The sequence below is a fragment of the Gallus gallus genome, chromosome 1 (genome assembly GCF_016699485.2).
Source record: "Gallus gallus isolate bGalGal1 chromosome 1, bGalGal1.mat.broiler.GRCg7b, whole genome shotgun sequence".
NCBI lineage: Eukaryota > Metazoa > Chordata > Aves > Galliformes > Phasianidae > Gallus > Gallus gallus.
This window is the reverse complement of record NC_052532.1, coordinates 123,186,679-123,209,591: the sequence shown is the minus strand read 5'-3', so window position 1 is coordinate 123,209,591 and position 22,913 is coordinate 123,186,679. Positions and strand designations below refer to the sequence as shown.

The 22,913-nt window shown below is 39.5% G+C and overlaps 1 protein-coding gene across 1 annotated transcript in view; it reads left to right on the top strand.

Moving 5' to 3' along the window:
- EGFL6 (EGF like domain multiple 6) overlaps positions 1 to 22,913 on the top strand; it is a 40,383-nt gene that overhangs the window by 4,058 nt on the left and 13,412 nt on the right. The window contains exons 2-7 of the mRNA NM_001277738.2: positions 1,449 to 1,561; positions 3,718 to 3,810; positions 6,782 to 6,901; positions 10,594 to 10,713; positions 13,604 to 13,738; positions 15,450 to 15,572. Of these exons, the coding sequence (NP_001264667.2) occupies positions 1,449 to 1,561; positions 3,718 to 3,810; positions 6,782 to 6,901; positions 10,594 to 10,713; positions 13,604 to 13,738; positions 15,450 to 15,572 (704 nt within the window). The remainder of the gene's footprint in view (positions 1 to 1,448; positions 1,562 to 3,717; positions 3,811 to 6,781; positions 6,902 to 10,593; positions 10,714 to 13,603; positions 13,739 to 15,449; positions 15,573 to 22,913) is intronic.

Genomic DNA, 22,913 nt, shown 5'->3' with positions numbered 1-22,913 from the left:
GGCAGTTTAACCTTCCAGAGGAGTCAAAGCACTATCCAGTTGAATTCAGAGGTGGCTTGGGAATGAAAACAGAACACTTTTACTATTACAGATAAGTTCAGGGGAGCTTTCTAGCCTGTAAGCAGAACATGATAGTTAACTTGCATACTCACAGGTGATGTAAGCCAGCAGCATTTTGGATGAATAAAAGGAAAAATGATTCTTTTACTGTCTAATAGACACCTGTACAGGAGTTGTAGCTCTTCCAACATACACCTTTTCTCCTGCCTCAAAATGGGGTATATGTAGCCATGTAACCATGGGGCTGATGGCAAAGGCTGTGTGGCTTGAAGTGCGTGTATATATTCACTGTTTTTAATAGTTTGCATTAATGATGTTTGCAGTAACTCTTCCAGTAAGAGTGCAACCCTTACAGATAAGTGCAGGAGGATATGTGTGAAGTTCTACTGTCAGGTGTTATCACCAGCAATACCATTACTGTGCATTAGACTAAAAAAATGCAAAAATTCCTGGCTTGTTGATCTTTTGTTTACTGTGGGATATGCTGTTGCTGTATATTGCCCCCTCAGCGCCCCCAAATCACTTGATACAAAACCCTCACAAATAAGGTATTTACCGTGTCAGAAACAGCACTTTGGACTCTCTGAAGAAAGTACATTTTGAGTTACTGCCTGGAAAAAGCAACAGAGATAGAGGATTTGGGTTAAAGAAGAGAATTTTATAAGGGGAACATGCATGTGGTATAGACAAGTTAAGCATCAGCAACTGGGGAGATAAGAAGACCAGGGTCACTGCAGCCCTTGCAGCATAGACTAAGCCTAGAAGACTTAGGCTGCTGCAGATTTCCATCAGACTTATAATTTGACAGCTAACATTGCAGCACTTGATCTGCAGAGTAGCTTTGAACCACACTGAAGTACTGAGAGACTAAAATGGCTGTATGGCCAGGGAGTTGTGTGCAGCCAGAACACACAGGACTGCGCTTCTGTAATCAAGGAGCACATATGCATTGGCTGTGAGCCTGCAGGGCACTGAATTTATGGGGCTGACTGGATGTTTGGGAGGGTGCTTTGCTGTAGAATCAGTAGTTTGTCATCTAGAGCAAAACAGCATCATCGATCCTTCTGATGCAAGGAATAGCTCTGCTGAATTCACTTATTCTAGCAGGGGCCTGGGTCTATTTTTTTGCCTTTGCCATGTTTCTCATTAGAAGAGATTTATGTTGTGCAGCTGATTTATTGCAGGTGAGATGCTCCCTTTACCCCTTTCTCCAACTGAATGCAATTTCACAATCTTGTCAAGAAACGCTATTAAATGCTCCAAGGCTCGGTGAGATAAACATACCTGACAGTAGATAAAACATGAGGGAAATGCACAAAGGACTATAGGGCGGAATGGACTAAAGTGTATTTGCCTGCTGGAGCTCATCTTTATCCTTCCTCATGCAGCTCAAGAGCTCGTGGGCAGCTGGTGACTGTGAGCCAGCCAGGGGTGTGTCGCTATGGTTCTAGGCTGGATTGCTGTTACGGCTGGAAAAAGAACAACAAGGGCCGCTGTGAAGGTAATCTGAGCACTTTATGCTTGTTTCTTCTCCATGGCTGTGTACTTGGTACTAATAAGGGGGTTTCATGTAAGGCTCCCAGAAGTCAGAGAAGGAAAGCTTGTGTGGGATTGAAATATCTTGATTTTTTGGGAGAGTGAAGAAAATGTGTTTAAGAGTCTATGTCCTTAAAAATTAAATTAAATTAATTTTTTTTTTTTTAAAGGCAGAGCTTTAGGTAAATGGCACCAGGCAATAAAATATAGATTCAAAAATTCTTACGTCCAGAAGGGACCATCTGTTCTAACCTCCTGCATGCTCAGGCTGAGAGATTGGAAACAGTCGGTGCCTATGCTTGTTACAGCTGTCAGATGAATGCTGAACATGGAGCATCTTCTGATTTTCTGATCCTACATGTGGACGTGTGAAATCACTTGATGCCCTTTATCTTCAGAAGTACACAGCCTCTGAGAACCAGGAGGTTTAACTTTCTGAAAGTATAAATATAACCTAAGCAGTAGGTGCACCTGACTTGATCTTGGGTAGGCAACCAGTATTCTGGTCTGTGGATTGTTGGCTTAATGGAGAGGAAGTGAGTCCTGAGACATTTCTAATCCATTACAAGTCCCAAGAATAAGTTGATGTGGACTCTCCTAGCTCTACTTGAGCAAAACATACCAAAAAAAAAAATCATAAAATACATGGAGGAATCTCAGGTGTTGCACCTTTGCCCCAGTTTGATGTTATATATCTAGTGATTTTGAACATAGGCTTAGAATTAGGCACTGCTGCAAATCAGCATCCTGATGTTCTAAAGGGAAAGCTATCCCAAAGTCTCTGCTCTGTATAGCATGTCAGTTGAAAAAAAAAGTATTGTTTTGTTTAATAGCAGCTTGGACTTGCTGCAAATGAATTATTGGTGGGACAACTGGCAAATGTAACTTTGAGGAGCCAGTGGAGTAAGCTGTCCTGTTTTTAAGCAATAGGTTACTTGCATACTACAGATTTCATAGGTTTTTAAGGTGATGCTTTAAAAAACTATAGTGTACTCCTGCATTGTAAATCAAAATACAACATTGTTCTCTGATTCAGAGTTAAATATTCAGCTATCTCACATTATGCCTGTTTGCTTTTTAGGGACAATGTTGAAATATGTCTATCCTTCAGAGATAGTTCTTCAGTACTTGTGAATGAACCTTTAAATGTAGGGAAGGTGCTTGAATTAAGCAAGATGAATTTGAATTATGAATTTGAATTATGAATTGTGAATTTTGTCTATACAGTAACTTACACTGTGATTTTACTGTTTCCTATATTTCAGCTAGCAGAGTAATTACAGAAAGTGGCTGGATGCACAACCTGGTGCATACTTGTTTGCTGATTTTTGCTAGAGCTGGTGCTGATTTAAATACATTTGGATTGCTTTTCCTAAAGAACACTCATTTTGATCATCATATTGACTTTAGGAAGTCTAGCCTTAGCCTTACAAAAGCCAGCATTTAATTTCTGGCTGATTATGAGAGTTTGAAGATTGGAGAGTTAGAAAACTTTTGCTCTTCAACACATCCGGAGTAAGCCCAGCCCTCTCATATAAACTTGGTGAAATTGTAAATATTGGGATGTGTGGTAAGGACAGGTGTTTGATCATTTGACAGATGTGCTCTGGATATTCCCCTGTGGGACAGACATGTTCTCAGATGTAAGCGAGGAGATCCAAGAGCCACCCTAGGGTCATCTGGCTGATTTTCTGACTGCAGGAGACTGCTTCTGCCTCTTGCCTGCTCCGGCAGCCAAATGCAGCAAATGGAGCTGCTGGCTAGCTGCTTCTCACAGGTGGCTTCTCAAAATAGGGAACGGGAAAAGGGCAGAGTATAAAACTAAATGTGCATCAGAAGTATGGCAGAAAGGAGGATTGGGGAGGGTCCTATAAGGAACCCCTTCTTTTCCAGGTATTTAAAAACTGGGAAAATTATTCACTCATGCAAGCTGTATCAGCATCCCTGTTCTCCAACTGAAATAAAGCACTGATCAGTAGCTGTGATGTCCAAATCAGAGGGAGAGGTCTGGAGGATGTTGAATTTCCATAATAAATGTTTCAACAATTAAACAGGGAAGGAGTTCTCAAATAGAATATTTCTAACTTCTTTTTCTCTCCGTTCTCTGCCGGTTCCCCTCAGCTATCTGTGGACATGGCTGCAAGTATGGAGAATGCATGGGACCAAACAAATGCAAATGTTACCCTGGATTTACAGGAAAAACCTGTAATCAAGGTTTGTGCACGTGGGGATATTACTCCAGAAAGCAGACTGGTGATTTTCTGTCCTCTTTTCTTTTAACAGGGATTGTCACTTTCCAAACTTTTAAAATGAGACCTTTTCTTATTTACATAGCAGAGTTTAGACTAGTTTGAGACTCTTACCAGGGATGCTGGAGATTCAAGCTCTAAGCCTCCTTCAGCAAAGAGGAGTTTGAACCCGTATCATGTATTTCCTTCAGGCTGGTGGCAAGGGCAAACTGTCTCATAGTCAGAGGATTAAGGCATTGAGAGATGATACAGAAAACAAGAACTGAAGGTCAAATCCAGAAGCCATGCTATTTTCTTAGCTAACTTCCTCAGAAAGACATGCCATTATATGCTGGATGTGTAAATTCTCAATCGAATTTCAGCTGTCACACTGGTGACAACTCTGCATTTTTTTGTTGTTCGAATATTTGAGACCCCTGTATATGATCAGATGAAAGGAGTGGGTCATTGTGGATGGAGAAACCTTCTACTGCACTACTGATGAGTGAAGCATGGAATAAAGAGCCACAGAAACAGATGGGTCCATGCATGCTGCCTTCCTAAGCGCCTGCAGGCTTTGCAGGTTTTTTATTGATATGTTCTTTCTAAAATCTAACCTGTATTTCCCCTCTTTTAATTTCAAGCTATCCCCCTTGCCCTTTCACTGTCAGAACATGTAAAAAGTCAGTCCCCTTCCTGTTTGTACACTCCCCTCAAGTACTGGAAGGCCACAATGAGGTCTCCCCAGAGCCTTCTCTTCTCCAGACTGAACAAGCCCATCTCACTCAACCTTTCTTCATAAGAGAGGTGCTCCAGCCTTCTGAGCATCTTCATGACCCTCCTCTGAACTTGTTCCAAAAGGTTTTCATCTTTCCTGTTTTGGGAGCCCTAAATCTGGACAGAGTACCGCAGATGGGGCCTCACAATGGCAGAACAGAGGGGTACAATTCCTTCCTGCTCCCTGCTGCCACCCCTGTTTTGTTGCAACCCAGGACACTGTTGGCCTGCAAGAACGCACTGCTCAAGTCCCACTTTTCATCTATCAGGACCCCCAAGTCCTTCTCTGCAAGGCTACTCTCACTGGGTTCTTGTCCCAGTCTGTACTCCTATTGGGGATTGCCTCAAACCAGGTACAACACCTTGCACTTGGTCATCTTAAACTTCATTAGAATATTGTGTGCTTACTTCTCAAGCTTGTCCAGGTCCTTCTGGTGTCCCCTCCCTTCTACAACATCAACCGTGCTTGCAGTACTACTGCACTTGCAGTAGGTTCAGAGTCTGAAGCCTCATGGAAGTAATGTATAGACCTACATGTGCAAAGTGCCTGTTAGCTGCCTGGGCTCTCCTATCTTCATGGCCAAGAAATGTTTAGGAAGTTGGTGGCTGGCACAGGCTAGAAATGCCTCAGAGCTGTTTCATTTGTTACAGCCCCAGAGGTGTTCATGTCCCAGTAGCCAGGAGTACTCAGACACACTTAATGTACAGGCAAATGTAGCTTTGGTCTGTCCTTACAGCACAATGGCCCACTGAGAAAGTTCATGAATTAACTAAAATAACAGAGATAGGGACCTCTATTAGTCTGCCACTGAGACTGAGCTATAATTAACCTTATCTCGGTTTCTCTTTTAGAGCTGTGCACACTACCTCTGCATTACTGTGCATTGTGCAATGCAAGTGCAGCTGAGCACTTTTGAAAATGCATGGTTGAAGTGGAATAACTTTTGTTCGCTTCTGGTTACAAGGTCTTGGTTTGTTAGTGGAACTGAAGTAGCATAAGAAGTCCAACGTGATTTCCAAGCTAATAGGTTGTTGTTGGCTTTATGTTTAAAAAACAGTACACTGCTCTTTCTCTTCCCTGAACTAAGCTGTAACAAATGGTTCTGTGCATGGATAGGTACCACAAAGTTTATGAGTGGTCTGGAGTTCTTTTTCTCTGATCTCCAGGGTGCATAGATGTGAGAACAGCTGCTTCTCCTATTAGAACTGGAACTACACAAGCTCAGTGCTTGGAGAGTGGCATTTCTATTGAAGTTACACTATTAGTCACTTGTGCTGTTAAGTGCCTGTTGAATGGGCTGTGTATGCTGATGTATTCTGTTAATGAGTTCTGTCTGGTTGCGAACCATGTGTCAAAATATTAGAGACAAAGGTGTCAATTCACAGAAGTCACAAGCACAGGTGTTGCTCCTTTGTTCTAGGACCAGTAGCACTGACGGCAGTGCTGCCGATACCACGTAAATTGAACTTGTTGGGATTCTGGTTTTCTCCCTGTGAAAGATAACGATGGGAGTTTGAGATCAACTTAGCTTCTTGCAGAGTCTCTTAAATTGCAGATTGTGCAGTGGTGTTGGGATGCTTTTATTCTCTAGATTTTGAGAAACTGAGATTTCTTGGACTTCTATTCTTAACATCATGTGATTCTTCTTATATACTGTGTTTCATCTTGACTATTCATCCCTGCCTTGAAAACCTTGGTGCCAACATGCAACTCAGGGAAAAAAAAAATCTTTGTTTCCTTATTTCACTTTATCTGAAGCTGATTTGCTGTTCTCAGCCTGATGTTTTAGCCTTTCCAGTGCAGAGGTCATCTGGAGAGCTAAAATCTCCAGCTAGAATCAGAGAAGCCTGAAAGAATAACTCCCAGAACATACAGCAACTGCATTCTTTCCTGACCCTTTCACCTCTTTCTAATGAGCTGCTGCCAGATGTGGCCAGAGTTTGCATTCGTTTTTCAGGTCTAGAAGTCTATGTGTAGAAGTCTACATGTAGTAGTTTTCCAAGCATTCTTCCAGCCAGATGGTTTGCTCATATTCTCATCTTGCAAGGGGCTGGCTCACTGTCAGTCTAGGCTCTTTTACTGTGGGGAATTAAAGGCATTAAGCAATATTATCAGCCTATACGTATTAATATATACTTACATATATTCACCACTCACTTCATTTCAATGACTTCTGCAGATCTGAATGAATGTGGACTGAAACCACGTCCCTGTGAACACAGATGCATGAATACACATGGCAGCTACAAGTGCTATTGTCTCAACGGCTACATGCTCATGCCAGATGGCACATGTGCAAGTAAGTAACGGAGCTGACAGGATAGGCACACCAAGATCACCTAATCACATTTGATCCCAGCAAAATTTCATTTTGTGATAAAAGGCTTTAGCTCATTTAGGATAGGATTTTTGCCTCAGCAATTTTGGTAATGTAAGCGGCAGACAGAGGCTTTCAGTTTGACCAAGTAAATTAGGTCATAACTGTATTTCTGGGGTCCAGATGAATTTTTGTCCTTTTAGAAGTAAAAATATTTGATAGTGCTACCTCACATGAAAGACATTATATAAGCTTGTTGCACAGCCCTGCTGTTTCATCTACTGAATGAATGAATGAATGAAGCTGTCCAAGCAGTGCATCAGTACTGAGTATAATTTACTGTGCTGAACTTCATGCCATTCCTCTTTGTTTTAAATTTCTGCATGCCCTGAGTAATTTATTTTCTATGAGTGCTGATATGCTTCCCACAGTTGCTGCTGACTTCTTGCTAACATTTGTCTGCTGTGCTAAGTCTTATCTGAACTGTATTTCTGCCTATTTTCTTTGTGGTTGAGGCTGCTTTATCAGCCAACCTGATTTTCAGACTTCTTATTTTTCAATGATATTGTTTTGTTTCTGGAAGATACTTTCTTTTCTCCTTAGCAAAACCACTTCATACAGGTAGTTTTGCTTTGAATTTCATGAAACTCGAGGTAGCACGGGGACAGGCCTTTTTAGAGTCTGCTGGACTGAAGCAGATACATCAGTGAGACAAGAAAGCAAGTTGATCTCAGCAATTGAACAACCTGCTTGAGAGATCTGTCCTCAACCAATGAACCTGACTGCATCAGGTGTTGCACAGTCATTCCTGTGGATGACATCCTGTGGATGACAAAGACAACCTTAAACTCTGAAAAGATTTGATCTCCAAACTTTGTAGACAGCTATTCATGAGACAGTGTCCATCTGGTGAGTTTGCTGTCAGTCTTGAGATAACTAGAAAAATTTGCAGCCTTGGCAAATGCAGGACTGCAGGGTCCTGCTGGTCTGGAGCAGACAGAAAAACCAGATCTCCTTGTTTCTGTCCCTGTTATGGCAGGAAGACTGAAACTGCAGCAGAAGGTGCTCGGGGCCAGAGCTCTTGGAGGCTTCCCCTTCCCTGCAGTGCGTGATGCATCTTACCAGCAGACAACAACTGTGGATTCTTTGAGGTCTCTAAGAAATGGATATATATTTCTTCTGTTTCTTCCAAGATATTTTTTGTATCTGCTGACATCATACACTGAGCTGGTTTCAGCAAGGCCACTGCATTATGGACAGCCGAACTTCAGAAGCCAGAGGTACTTCCAAAAGCAACCTATCCTTTGAGCCCACTTCCCTTTGAGCCCAGAGGGTACTTGTTCCTATTTTGTGCTGTCCATACCTCAGTTTCACTACTCTGAGCACGAATGCTCTGTACAGACACTTGACTGAACCAAGTCAGAAAACTAGATTCAGACTGTAACTAGCCATTTTTGCTGGATTACATTTAAGTCTTAGTTCTGGATGGGTTTCCTGATCTAGGAAACTGTGTTTGTACCAGATTTGTACAGAAAACAGAGTTGCACTGTCCCTTACTTAAGCCAGTAGGAAACACTGAATTTCTCAGCAGTGGTGGGCAGTTCAGAGTATATATGAAAAAACTGCCTGAACAGCTGTGAGCCTGGAAGCTTGTATTTCATTTTGGCACATAAACATTATTTTCCAAATAAGAACAGTGGAATCCTGACAAGTAGTGATAAAGAATGAAACTAAATTTCAGGGGAAAAAAGTGGTTTTTCAGTGGATGAGAAGTATTCACGACTGTAATTCAGGAGACAAAGACCTGTGTGTTCATCCATCCTGATCTTCTTTAATTTAATCCATCACCTTCCACTTTCAAAGAGATTTTGTATTTTTTTTTTAAAGCAGAAACTATGAATATGAAATGAAATAATTAACTGTTTATTCAAGTAGAAGTTTTCCTACTTGACTCTCATCTCACTTGATGCTACCTTAAGCTTGTGCTCTTAGGAAGTGCTGGTTTAACTCACTACTCAACTAGCTTATTTACCTAATTATCATTTTATTCAGGCAAACGTTTTGAGCAAATGTTGCTCCTTTCAAATCAAATTCTCCATGATGTTAATCTCCTTAACAAGAGGAAGTCCACCTAGTCTGAGCGTTCAGGCTTATCTGGGGAACCCTGCCAAGTACTGTGGAACCAGATGTAGGAGGGTGTTTAGTTTTGACCACAAGGAACCACTGCATCATGTAGAGAGCAGGTTAGTGCCTAACACAAAGTCACCTGAATTCTGCAGGAATTACTGTGCTAAATCATAGTAGTAGTTCGTCTAAGCTAATATTGTCTTAACTTGGCCATCAATAGGAGCTTCAAACAAAAGAGGAAGAAAACAGAGAATGACCAATTGAAGAAGAATATTTAGTAAGTTTCTTTATTGTCACTTAGGAGGTAGATAACTGTGACAAAAGTATGTCCATGTTTTTTATTCTTACCTGCTGCTACTATGCACATCTTCATCAATACTAAAATAAAACCCTATTTCAAATATAGCCAATTTTATCACTTATTTGCAGAGCCTAAGCAAACCAGCTTAAGAAAATTTTAGCAGCATCAGAATATGCATTGTATTAATATAATATGGCTGTAGCTATAGGTCCACCTGCACACATCAGTGGCTTTTCTATGCACTTCATTACACACATTTTGAACCTTCTTGTGCCTCTACCAATGAGCAAGTTGCATTTTAAAATGAAATTAGTATCTTTTTCTACTTAAGTGATGAGCCAGCACGCAAGGTCTGGCAGTTGGTTTTGTCTCAGGTAACTTGACAACTGCTCCAGGACTTCCAGTTAGAAAGAACCTATATAAAGTTGTGTTTCCCTGAATGCAGTAAAAGTGATGTAGTAGAAAAAAATACCTTGGCATACATCTCCAACTCTTCTAGTAAACACTTTCAAATGCTGCCTCTCTCCTTGGTATCGTCGTACTAATGCATGCAGGATATTTTCAGGATTTTAGACTTAATCTCCTTATATACTTAGTACATTTGGTCTGCTTTTCTAGCCTCTCATAACACTCTCTCAGAGAAGATCTAAACACGTTTTTCTGTTTAAAGGCTAATCAAAATCATTGCCAGTAATTCACACTCCTAACCAATCTCAGACAAACAAGACTTGTGTACTGCCTGGTGCCTCTTTGGATTCAAGTATCTATTCTGTAAAGGATCAAAATAAATTGCACTTTCAAAGTCCATCAGGCTAAGTAATTTTAAAGTAATTTTAGGAATCAAGTCTGTACTAAAAGCATTTTAAATGTTAAGAAATAAAAATGTTTCTCTACTGTACTGCATGATAAAAAGCTGAAGTGATGGAAAATGTAAAAAGCCTTTTTTCTAGTTTGAGCAGTTCTGTCTGTATCTAAAAGATAACAGCAAGTCAGAACTGATAATGGAGAAAAAGATGAGGAATAAGAGCAGGCAGGGAAAGAACAAAATGAAGGGGAGGGGGAGTTTAAGATCTATCTCATGAATTGTATTGTTAATATGTTAATGTATAAACAGCTTGACTAATGATGAATGGGATTTTGTTATTCTAATTACTTTTCTACACTCATTCAAATCTAAATGAATAATGAAGTGTGTGTTACCAGCCTAGATTTTTTCTGTTTTTGTTATTTTAAAAACTGTTTGCAGGCTCTAGGACATGTGCCATTGCGAATTGCCAGTACGGATGTGAGGAAGTCAAAGAGGAGGTACAGTGTCTTTGTCCATCAGTTGGCCTCCATTTGGGACCAAATGGAAGGACATGCATTGGTATGGTTAGAGAGCTCACTTTCAGCTTCTTCTCTATAGGATCCCCAAAAACTAAAGAGTTTGGGGGAATAGTAATAAGTATTTATCCCTTCTCACTAGCTTTACTAATGTTTCTTGTTACTTACAGTGTGATGTAAAGTTTGCATGCTTTTTTAATAATAATTCTTACAATATTGGCACTATAATTCCTTGGACTAGTTCCATCCACAATAAATAAACAAACGTTTTGACTTATACTGTAGTCATTATGGGGTTCTCTGTTTCTCTGAAGCTGCTATGTGCAGTATAGGAGGCTGTCCCGGTGAGGTGACATAATGCATTATAGGATTTGGGAGTCATGTTTGAATGTTTTTTCCTGTATTGTGATGACCCATAATAGAAACTTCTGTATTTTTCTACAGAAGCCTTGACATCATTTTACGTAGGGATTCCCTGTGATAAGGTAGCATTGCTTCATAACACTTGGTACTGTTTAGTGACAACAGTTTTACGTTGCTATCTGCTAAGGCAGGACTACAGCATTGCAATCCGGTGTTGAAATGGTACCCATTTTAATATTGAAGCTAAGCTAACGTCAGAACATCAGTGAACATGAAATGAACCCTCCAAAGCAGGGACCAGCCCAAGATGGAGAAGAAGAGGCAGTGAAGTGCATGTCAGGGAGCAGCAGTAGCAGGCTTGTTCCCTGAAGAGGATGAGCTGGGAGCCATAGGTGACCCCACCACTAGCAGTGCTATGTCTGCACTGACCAGTGTCCTCTCCCACAGCATCCCATCACACTGGCTGACCAGGGCTGATAACAGGGCAAGTGACAAGGTCAGGTGATAAATCAAGTCCAGTGTCTGTCTGCAGAAAAGCTACCAACAGAGTAGTCCTGAGGTCCATGCAGGAACAGGACTGGAAATGGGCGTGATTGCAGCACATTTTGGATGGGAACTCAAGGCCCAGGACTGAGCTGAAATGGGACTCCTCGGTCTGTGGTTGGGTGGAGATCTATGATGAGGCTGGTTCAGGTGAACGAGACCTCCCAGTATATGCAGGAGCAGCACAGAAACATTTCCAGAGCTGGAATATTGCTGTTACTGGTCATCAAAAACAAACCTGAAAGGCTATGGAAACATTTATTTTTCAGATTGAATGTTCTCTGCTAAATTGTCTTAAATTTAATAGAAGATTGAAAATTGCATCTAGAAAATGTTTCATTTCCCAGAGTTGCCCAAAATATAAACACGTTTTTGCAATGAGTTCTATTTGCTACAATGTCCTTAACAACATACCTGATTTCACATTGCATTATGGTATTTCTCTAACAATTGTACAAGTCCTCCAGATTATAAAGGGTGGTTTGGACAGGAGGAATAACAGTAGCAGCTCCATGCCAGATGCTGCTTACCAATACTTACTGGTTGAATGGCATCTTCACGCTAAAGAACGTTTTAAATGTTGAGAAGTTTGACATGTCAGATGTAGAAATGAATTCCGGCTCTAATGGCCAAAACAATATTATGCTTAACATTTCAAAAAACAAACTAATGAGTCATCCAAGAGGCAGTGCTACATACAAGGACAGTTACTATATGAGTTATTCTCCTTAATGTACAGCTATAGTATCAAGTCAGGTATGAATGTCATATAGCATGTGGCTATTTTCTCATTTTTAGGAACCACAGAGTAAGCCCGTATGGATACTTTGCTTAATTTCTAAACTGTAAACACTCCAACATGAGAACATTATTTCTCTCTTTCAAATGAAATGAATTTGTAATTGGAAATGTTCAGCTTTGAAGAGTCAGCAAGGCTCTCACACTACCAGCAAGCAAGTTAATTTTTGTTTGAATTGTTCAAGAGCTACTTGAAGTTGAACACTGTTGGCATATGTTATTAAATAGAATCAAGAAGATAAATGGTTCTCTTCCTGAATTATTCAGGCAGTTATTTTTATTCTCTTGTATTGAGTATATGTGCATTTACCTTGCTTGCCCAAATGGATTTGGAGGAATGCTGGTACATATTGATAGAAGATAAAACACACAAAGAGGTATATCCAGTGGTTGGAAATAGCATACCCCTTCTTCCTATACAACTTCTGTTAGGTCACTCTTTTCTATCATCACCTGTTCTCCATCTCTAAAATGAGAGAACAACTTCCTGCTGTATAGCATACTGGATGCGTTAAGGATTCTAAGATACTCTTAATACTTGAGTATTGGTTATAGAAATGCTATAAACAGGTAAAGGTTTGAAGATCCCTGGCTATTTGTCTGAGCTTAATCCTCCTAAGAAGCTGCATTATTCCTGAATTAAATTGATAACATTTAATTACAGTGACTGTTTAATAGCGTTCTTTGTTTCCTCCCATACCAAGCTGCCTTATCTCTCCAAAACATCTGCCACTGTTACCTACCTTGCCAGGCACAGCACTTGCAGTCTGCAGTCTCTGCCTTGACTTAGCCCAGCAGGGAAGGTGCAGAGATTCAGCAGAAATAGCTGCTGCTCCTGCTCCTTGCTGCTCTGTTTCCTGTTTTGGAGGCTTTCTCTTAAACTGTTCTCTGATGTTTCCTTCCTCAGAGAAATCATGGAATTTCAGGAGTCCTTCTCTGTCCTATTTTGTGACCTTATGGCAAATCATTCACCTCAGTGGAGAGCCCTCACAGTCAGCATGGCTTTTGCCATGTCAGGTCTCAAAATCTTCCATTAAGTTAGTGGACATTTTTGCCATTTCATATTTAAACATGCAAAAGACATTCCCAAGTGTGTTCATTATAGGACTTATTTACTGAACACTGTGTGATAACCAAGACCAAAGTATAGCTGTGCAAATCCCAACTAGTTCCTGCTTGACCATTTCAATTTCTTTTGGATCTGACCAGCATCCCTGTTCCTGCTCTAGATATTGATGAATGCTCCACTGGCAGAGCTGTCTGCTCTTTCAATCGCAGATGTGTCAACACATTTGGAAGCTACTACTGCAAGTGCCAGCTTGGTTATGAGCTGAAATACATCAGTGGCCATTATGACTGCGTAGGTAAGATTTAGCCCATGAAATTTATTTCTCCATTTTTATTCTTTTCGTTCCCACATAATGCAACATTCCCATCGTTGTCTGAAGTATATTGGCCCAGTCTAGAGGTGCTACCTTAGAAATGTCGCTAAGACTATTTTTATGACTCTTGCAGCTTTTGTCTTGGCTTTTTCTGTGGCTTCATTAAAAACTTGATCACTGGTACTTGCAAATTACATTGCCTCCTTGTACCAAGTCATCCTCAGGCCCTTGCAAATGATATACAAAAGCGTGCTGTATGTTAACAATAGTTGATGAACTCCAAGAAGGCACTAGTTTTGGTACAGTTTTAGTTAAAGAGCCCATTTTGTCCTTTTGACTTTCAACGTGTGATGACTGAACAGTCTCACAATCTTTTTCTGTTTTATTTTCTGTGTGTAGTTAACCAGCAGTGTGAATCAAGCAATTCAAAACAGTAAAAATAGTTATTTGGATGGAGAGTACAGAACCTAAAAAAAAATGTATGAAAATAGTAGGTCTTAATTACTTTTCAGGGCTCTTTTGCATGCCCACGTTTCTCACAAAAAGAAATATAAGCAAAAAGTTATCTTGATCTACCCAGCAATTAAAACAAACATCAAAGCACCTTTATTTCTGTTTGAGTCCCTTAGCTAATGGTGAAAGAATGGCAAAGGGTAAGGTTCTGTAGTGGGCAACGCCTGTATTGTTCAAGCAGTTCACTAACTGAGAGCCTGCAAGGGTTAGAACAACAAAAGCAAATTCATGTTTTCTGGGGTTTTTTTTTGGCTTGAGATTGGCTCTTAAGGGTGGGAGGGAGATCTCAAATCAGGTTTTGGATACTGGGACCTGGAATTAGAGCTTCCAGTTTCAAAGAGGAAAAATGCTTACATTTTTATACAATGTGCGTGTATGGGGGAAAGACTGAGAGGTCTCAGTTGTAGGGATTTTATCACTTTATCTGGAAACCTGAATCGTGCTCTCAGGCATTCTGTATTTTTGAGTCATTCTTCCTGCTACTTGTGTCCTACTTGGCCTACATTATGCCTGCAACCTGTCAGCTGCTAAAAATGAAGCAATCTGATCAAAATGCTAATGGTGCAAATATTTGTACAATCACTAGACTCCCTCATGTGGGAGAAGTCAGAAACATGTTTGTGATGTAGCAAAACAGTGATAAAGGAGAACAAAATCAGTTACTCTTTGTGTTTGTACCTTTTGTTGTCAGCTAAAGATCGTATTTTCTACTGAAATTCTAACTGTACCTTTTTCATGTAGCATCATATGTATGCCTCGAACATTAGAGGTAGAGAGAAGATCTCAAGATCTTGGCCTGTCCATTGTTAGCTTCAATTTCATATCTAGACTAAATGAAAGAGTGGGGAAGACTTGGTAAATTGTTTCCATTGATATTACACATTTTGCAATGCGTTTTGTTAACAGAATACAGTGTACAACCTACAGTTTGAATCCTGTCCTAGTTCAAAAGACAGCTGCATTCATTTTGCCTCTACTGGGATGCTTTACATAAGCCTATAGCTGTACAACTGGAACTGAAACTAAGCATTTTCTCTTAGTGTTATTTCTTCTGCCTACAATGGCGTCTGGACTATCTTAGCACTGGTAACTCTAGTGCTTACAGTACAGCTACAAGCAGGCTGTCATGAGGAATGAGTGTCAGCAGAGTTTTCACTGAGGCACTTCTGTCTTTCCCTAGATGTAAATGAATGTGTGACAACCGCACACAGGTGTAACCTCCACGCAGAGTGCCTCAACACAGAGGGTTCCTTCAAATGCAAATGTAATCAGGGCTACCAAGGAAATGGATTTGATTGTGCTGGTGAGTACCTCTGGATGCCAGGAACAGTGCTGTCTTCCTTTTCTGCAATAATTTATGGTTACAAGGAGTTTTCTAGGAAAGACCATGCTGAAAAGTGCTGCAATATCCACCAATTTCTCTCCATGAAATTGTGTATTTATTATATGTCATTCTGTAGTTAGTGCAAGTATTATTAGCTCAAATAAACTTTGCCTATGAATCCCCATGGTATCACTTGAAATCTCAAGTAGAACAGAGAAGAGGATTATCCCCGAAGAAACAGGGAAAATAGCTTGAAACATTTACTATTTATTTAAATTTTCACAACTGGCCTCTTGGAGGGCTGCTAAATTCCCTCCAGAAGAGAGTCAAGCTAACCTAGAAAAAAAGTGAGAGAAAGAAGGAAAGCCATGACTCCTGTGCTAAATTATTTTCACTTATAATTTCGCCTTTATCTATTGAATATTAAAGACTATCTTTAAAGATGTCATTGTCTGTTTCTAACTGCATGTGACCCTTCAAGAAGAGAGATGGAAAAGGCTGCCCTTTATGTTTAAATGAATCTTTTTACTTAGTATCTTTACCAGGGTTAGCAGAGATTTTATTCACAGTATCATTAGAGATGGTTTCCTCAGGAGATATTCAAAATTTTTGAATAAAAGATGTGCAAATGTTTTAAAATCTCTTTTCTATAGAAAACGAAGTCTACATTATGTATAAACCTTTTTTTTTCATCTTTTTTTTCCCCCAAGTAATCCATGATCAGATATGTATTATTATCACCCATGAACTCTGGTGTCCTTTGAGTCTTTCTATTATTCATGTTCCTATTCATGTTCATGGTAGTTGAAACCTCCAGTATTGCATTAATGTTGACACTTGCAGCATTTGGAATACACTTTATCTGCATGAGAGTTTTTCGATCCTAATCCTTTCTGCATTTCATTTTAAATATACTCACTCTGTATTGGCATTGGTTTGAAATCAATGGTTCCGACTCCAAAGCCATTTGTATCCTTTGGCTTTCATGTCTGAGTTATTTTACATTTTTTTCTATAATTCTATTTTATAAGAATGTATTGGGCACAGATTTTGGTTTTTTTTTTTTTTTTTTGATAGATTAAGAATTCAGTAGTGCTGTGCCAAAACTGTATACATGCATACATACATATGTGTATATATACGTATGCTGCATAAGTATATGTGTGTATATATGTGTTTTCTTCTATGGTATACTCCAGGAACCATACAAGCTTTAGGTATTTATTCTTCATGGTTTTGTTACAATGTCTCTTAGCAGTCAGGACTCGGTGCAACCATGAAACATACCTTAAATGTTCCATACTTTGTTAGAGTTATGCAAATACAACTTTTAAAATCCAAAGTTGATCTAAGATCTCAAATAGCCCCATGAAAAGTGAAATGAGTAATAAGCCCAGTGAAGAGGGTTTTATCTATTATCTGAAGTTATTTTAGTACCTATCAGTATAAAATTGGAGCATGTTAACATATGTTAAACACAAAGCAAGCAGATGCCTTAGTAGGGCTAAACCTGTATTTGGGAAAATAAAAAAAAGAATTTAACTCCTAAGTTAATTTTCTGTTAAGTTTCTACTTCCAGTGAAAAATGTTGACTTGATTAGAAGAACTAAACACACAAAAACCTGACTGTTACTGAAAGGCTTAATTTGGACCTCAGCAAAGCTGTTTGGAAGGTTTGCCATTCTCAAATTCCAGTTATGTGCCAGTTTGCTTGCTAGATTACATCCCTTGTGATTTATCACTGCAACTGACTACCAAACAAAGGCACAATGAGGCTTGAGACCTGGGTGAATATCAGGACAAATTGATAATACACATCTCAATGTGGTTCTGTTAAAACAAAGTGCATCATCAATAAATGTTGAGCAAATATATCTCTGGGCAAAAGGGTTTCCATTATTCTGCTTTTTCCTTTTTAATGAGAAGCTGAAAATTTCGAAGGAAAATCTCATTTTGTCCTAGTTATTCTTTCCCCGAGCAGAAACAATGCAAGAGGAGTGCTTGCTTAAATATGAACAAAGGAAATATTTTGCTTATGGAAAGGCTGTCACACAGTTTTTAATGTCTATCCCTATTTTAAAAAATACTGAAGATGGATGATTTCTTTTTTTTTTCACTGGTATTTCTATTAAATTGTTCACTCTCTGCACACTTCCTTGTGTCCTATTTCCAATTACTGTATTCCAGTTGTTGTTTAGAAGAGGAAGAAGCTGTGCATTTGTGAACTTAGAACATACTAAGTAGGTAATAAATGTAATGCAGGAGAGGACAGAGGAATAAGACACAGCAATGAGAAATCAGAGCCATTGGCAGAAAGTCAAAAAGCAAGGGACCAAATATATAGAAGAATACAGCAATAGAGAGAAAAGAAGTCAGTGGTGTATACAGCAGTGAAAAGCAGCAGTGCTAAAAAGAGACTGGATTCTCAGGCAGTAGTTCCCACACAAACACTGCCTTTCTTTGAGGGAGAAAGTTGATTTTGAATGTTTCAATGGTTGATTTATACTAGAATTGTCAAAAAAAAAAAATTAGTAGTGTAACAGAGGGGGGCAGGATGAGTTTTATTTGGGCAAATGTTTGTTCAGATAGTGACAAAAGCACCAATTAGATACAGCAGCCTGCACCGAAATGCAAAGTTTTCTCCATGTTATAAGACAGTTGTGGAAAATCTTTGGCTTCACTGAAGTCAGAGGAGGTTCTGCTGTTGGGTTTGATAGACTGAGAACACTGTCCTCAGAATGTGGGGGATCGAGGCTGTGGCAGTGATTGCAGCTCCTGCAGCCAATTCCAGCTCCCAGCAGATGTGCCTGGGGTTCTGCTGCAGATAAAAGAAGGGCTTCTCAAATATGCCCTCAGTACTGTGTATAATTATTCCCATGGGGTGACAATCCCATTTCCACAAGGAACCATTAATTCTTCATAGCAATTGTCTGAAGTACATAATGGACTGGTTACCATGGCAGCAGCATTAGCGTTTTATGACAGATGAAAAACATTTTAATATACAGCTTAATTTTCAGACTATGAAATGAGAGGAATGAAGCACGTTGTTTATAATGTAACTTCTATGGCTGTATCTCCTCCCGCTACCAAATAACGTAATAAGTGAGATGATGTAAGATTGGTTTTTGTACAGAAGGTGGGGGGGTTTATGCAATTTATGTATCAATATGCTAACTCAGCAGAAAGCTGCTGAGACATCGGGCTGCAATCAGTGCTGTTTGTCTGATTATGACCTGAGGTTGTTCAGGCGTCCTTGTCTCCATTCAGTGTTCAGATAGATGTGAAATGTTGGACGCTATTTCTGAACTGTCTCTAGCACGCATTTCATTTGAGAATTTATAGAAGTGTGAGCTTTCCAATGCTCCCTGTAAGGGTCCTAGCCATTTCCACATTTGGCCTCTATCTTGCTGCAATCTGTTGCTTTTCTCAGGTTCATATGTTTCCTGATTTCCTATTGTGAATTGAAAAACCACATTTCCCTCACCATATGCTTCAATGTGTATTCCAGCTTTTGTTTAAGAATGGGGTCCCAGAAGGTTCCATAAGCAATTAAGATTCCTGGGGCAACATGAACCTATCTTTAATTCACTTTTCTTATAGGAAGCTGCGAAATAACAGGAAAATGCAGAACTAGCTTAAAGCCTCCATCCTTCAGGCATTGCTCTTAAAATGTTAACAGTGCCACTCCTTTTAATGCCCTGCTGCAGACAGAGGTTTCTGTTCTTCATTATGCTTTGCTTTGCTGGATATCTAAATGGCAATGCAAAGCCACGACATCTCTCTTTGTCCCTTTTATATTACTCAGGTTCCAGTTATGCTCTCAGGGTAAACTCTAAAACCTATATATGACTCTGTTTTCCTATTAACTTGCCAGTTCTGAGAAAAGTTTGGGTTGGCATCGTACAATTTCAAAGTTTAAAAAGCCATTCTAGTCCTATCACTTGTCAGGTCCTTATGATTCAATTCAGTATGGACTCAAATGCTGCTGTCATCCCTTGATGTGTAACACTTAAGATGATACTGCTTAGAAGATGATAATAGTCTAGAATCTCTGTATCAAACTATGTATTAAAACTTTAAGAATGTCTTAGGTTTCTCTGAAAGAGATATCCTTCACTACGAGCTCTAGAACTTTTTATAGTGAATTCTGAAGCTGTTGATTTAATCTGTGATCACATCCACAGTCTCTCTAAATGCCCTAAGTGGTTGTCTATATCACTCGTCCCCTCTCCCACTTTTATATACAGAAGCTGCAGAGGCAGCTACAAAAGAACTTGTAAGGCAGTCTCCAGGCTATCACATACTAGGTTTTCAAGTCTGTTGCTAGGTGCAAGGTGAAAGCAGTGCAGTGGCTGTGTGGGCAGAGTAAGCCATCTCCTGTTGCAGCCCTCCTGCACTCAGAGCCCTGTTCAACATCAACTGCAGTCACAAGGCACGTGTGAGGAAAACTGATTACTGCCTGACCCTCTCTTGTACCATCCCCAGAGCATTTCCCTTCACACAATACAGCACAGAGACAGGAGGTTGGCATCCATTCTCTGTATTTTTTCCAACTCAGCTTTCATGACTTAGTCATTAGACGTCTTATACTATCTATCTGTGGTCTTCTAGTCCTACACAGCAATAGATGCTAGAAGATTTATTTCTAGCCCTCAGCCACCATTTGCCTTTGTTTTTCTGGCTCTTACGGTAAATCCTTCTGATTCAAAGAAATAAAATACCTTTGGAAGCTGAGATAGTTTTCATACAGTCTGTATTTATATACTGTATAAGAACAGGAGGTCTCGGTCTGCATGCTTCCCATCAGAAGGCGCATAAAGAGGAGCTGGGATGAAATGCATTGCATTTCTTTTCAGGTTCTAAGATTCTCTATGCAGTCGCAGAGATGCATAAATGCGCAAACGTTTGTGAGAAATACCTGCCTATTTATGTAAATGCAGTGGCACAAAGGATCCTGAGATACTTCTGCCTCAGCTGTGGTATCTCAGCAACCTGTGTATTCATGCAAGTGCATGGGCTGTGGTTTCTTCAGGACAGACTGAGTTTTAGGTGTCCTATCCTTAGACTGTTTTGTTCTTACTGCAGTTTATGGGTAACATAAAAAGCCTTAAATCCACTCCTCAGGCTATTCTTTAGCTGAATACAGATTAGAAGGATACTCATAATATATCCTGAACTGTGCTTGGTGTCCGGTCCCGCATTGTCCAGAATATAAAATATGAACATGAAGATTTTCTTATTTCCAGCAAACTGGAGACTGCAAGCGTGTGGGGATTATACACTTTCATCCCTATATTTTGTCACACCTGTCAGTTGATTTTCTACGCTGCTTAGTTTTGCGCATACAACAAGATTGGTTTTCTGACATCACAGAGATTATTATGTTAAGCTGTAAGAATTTTTCATTTCACCAGGAAGACTTCAAAGTAGGAACTAAAAGCAGATGTTCAGGTTGCCAAGCAGTCAGCCTGGCGTGAAAACTTCCATAGCCTGTTTATCAACAGCCTGCAGTTTCTTGTTACTGATTGTCAAGAGGAAATTTGTTTGGAATGAGTTCTTCCTGATAATTTTTATTGCTGCATTCTGAGGTGAGACTCAGAAAACCACAGCAGTTAAATTGCACATAACCTTGAGAATATCATCCTCCAGAGTAAAGGCTTGCTTAGTGGCATATTAGTAGAGTTAACTTGCAAGTGTCTGGCAAGCAAGGCTACGAGTTTTATTCAAAGGACAAAAAACCAAAATTTTCAGTTTTTATTTATTTTATGTTTTATTGACAATCATTTATTTTATGCCTCCAACTGCAATCTCAGAGAATCTCAGAAAATCTGAACGCTCCAGTGAATTAACCAAGAGTCTAATTGTACTGGCATAATAAGTAGAAAAAGTAGCTGCATTTGCTTTAAATAAAATCTGACCAATTCACTTTGATTAGGGTTATGTTATCCAAGAATTAGTATAAATTCTGGGATTTTTTCTCTTTTCCTACTTGACTACAGCTTTGTTTCACTAAGTGGTGTTTTTTCTGCTGTTCCTTTTTGCTTATGTGAAAAGAAACATACGGAAAAAAAGGTGTCAGTGAATCACAGAATATCCCAAACTGGAAGGAACCCACAGTGATCACTGAGTTCATCTCCTGGCTCCACACAGGACCACCCAAAAGGAGCCCTTTGTACGGCTTCTGGGTTTCATCACTGCTGGAAAATCAATTCTGGCTCTCTGCATCGATGGAATTGTATCTTCAAATGGGTTTCTATTAAAAATAGTCTCTCATTCAAGCATCCCAACATAGTTTGATGGTCGTAGAGAGAATAACTGAATTTGTAAAGAAACAAAAGGCTTTTGTCTTGAGACACAGTATATTGAGAAGAGAAACATAGTGCACAAATCATGGCTGCAAAGTAAATAGAAAAATATCCTCTTATCACTAGTTTTGGAGTTTTCTGTCTGGATATAGAGGATATTTGACTTCATTATACTCTGTTATGGAACAAAAATGGGGAAAACCCACACATTCAGATTTATATCTTTTATTTTACAGATTTGAACAATCTTGGTTGACTTTTACTCCGCTCTAAGTTTTTCAGTTCTGACCTATGTGTTTCTGAGCAGGATCAGAAGTTGCAAGATACCACAAGGCTGAATATCTTTTTAGTATTTGTCAGTCAAGAGAAATCATAAAATAGTAAAAATCTTAGGAAATTGTGTATTTATGTTCTAGACCAACTTACAATTTCAAGATAATAATTCAGAATTCTTGGGTGCCTCTCTGAAGTTTCAGTGCTTTATCCTTTTGAAATAAATGAAATATGATGTATCAGCTTGATATATCTTCCCTCAAAATATGCTTTATTTCAGTGTTTTTTCAGCCTGTAGTGAAAGGGATGTTAGGGCAGAGGAGTTCACAAAAGATATCTAAGAAAAATTCTCACTGCTAGTAGGCTGACATTTGTTTTGTAGGGAATCATGTCTGTGGACAATTTTCAGTAGCCCACAAAATGATGAGTTATTTTTTTCCTCCGAGCTTTTGTATATAAATGTTGAATATAAGGAGCTGCGTGGACTGTGTTACATAAGAGCCAAGTGAGGTTGTAAGAGAGGGTCACTTTCGTGTTTTCACTATAACTCATGGTAAATTCTTTACTATGAGAGCAGTGAGGCGCTGGCACAGCTGCCCAGGGAAGCTGTGGATGCCCCATCCCTGGAGGTGCTCAATGCCAGGTTGGATGAGGCTATGAGCTACTCAGTGTAGTGGATCAGGGGAACTGGAACTGAATGATCTTTAAAGCTCTTTTCCAACCCATACCATTTTGTGCT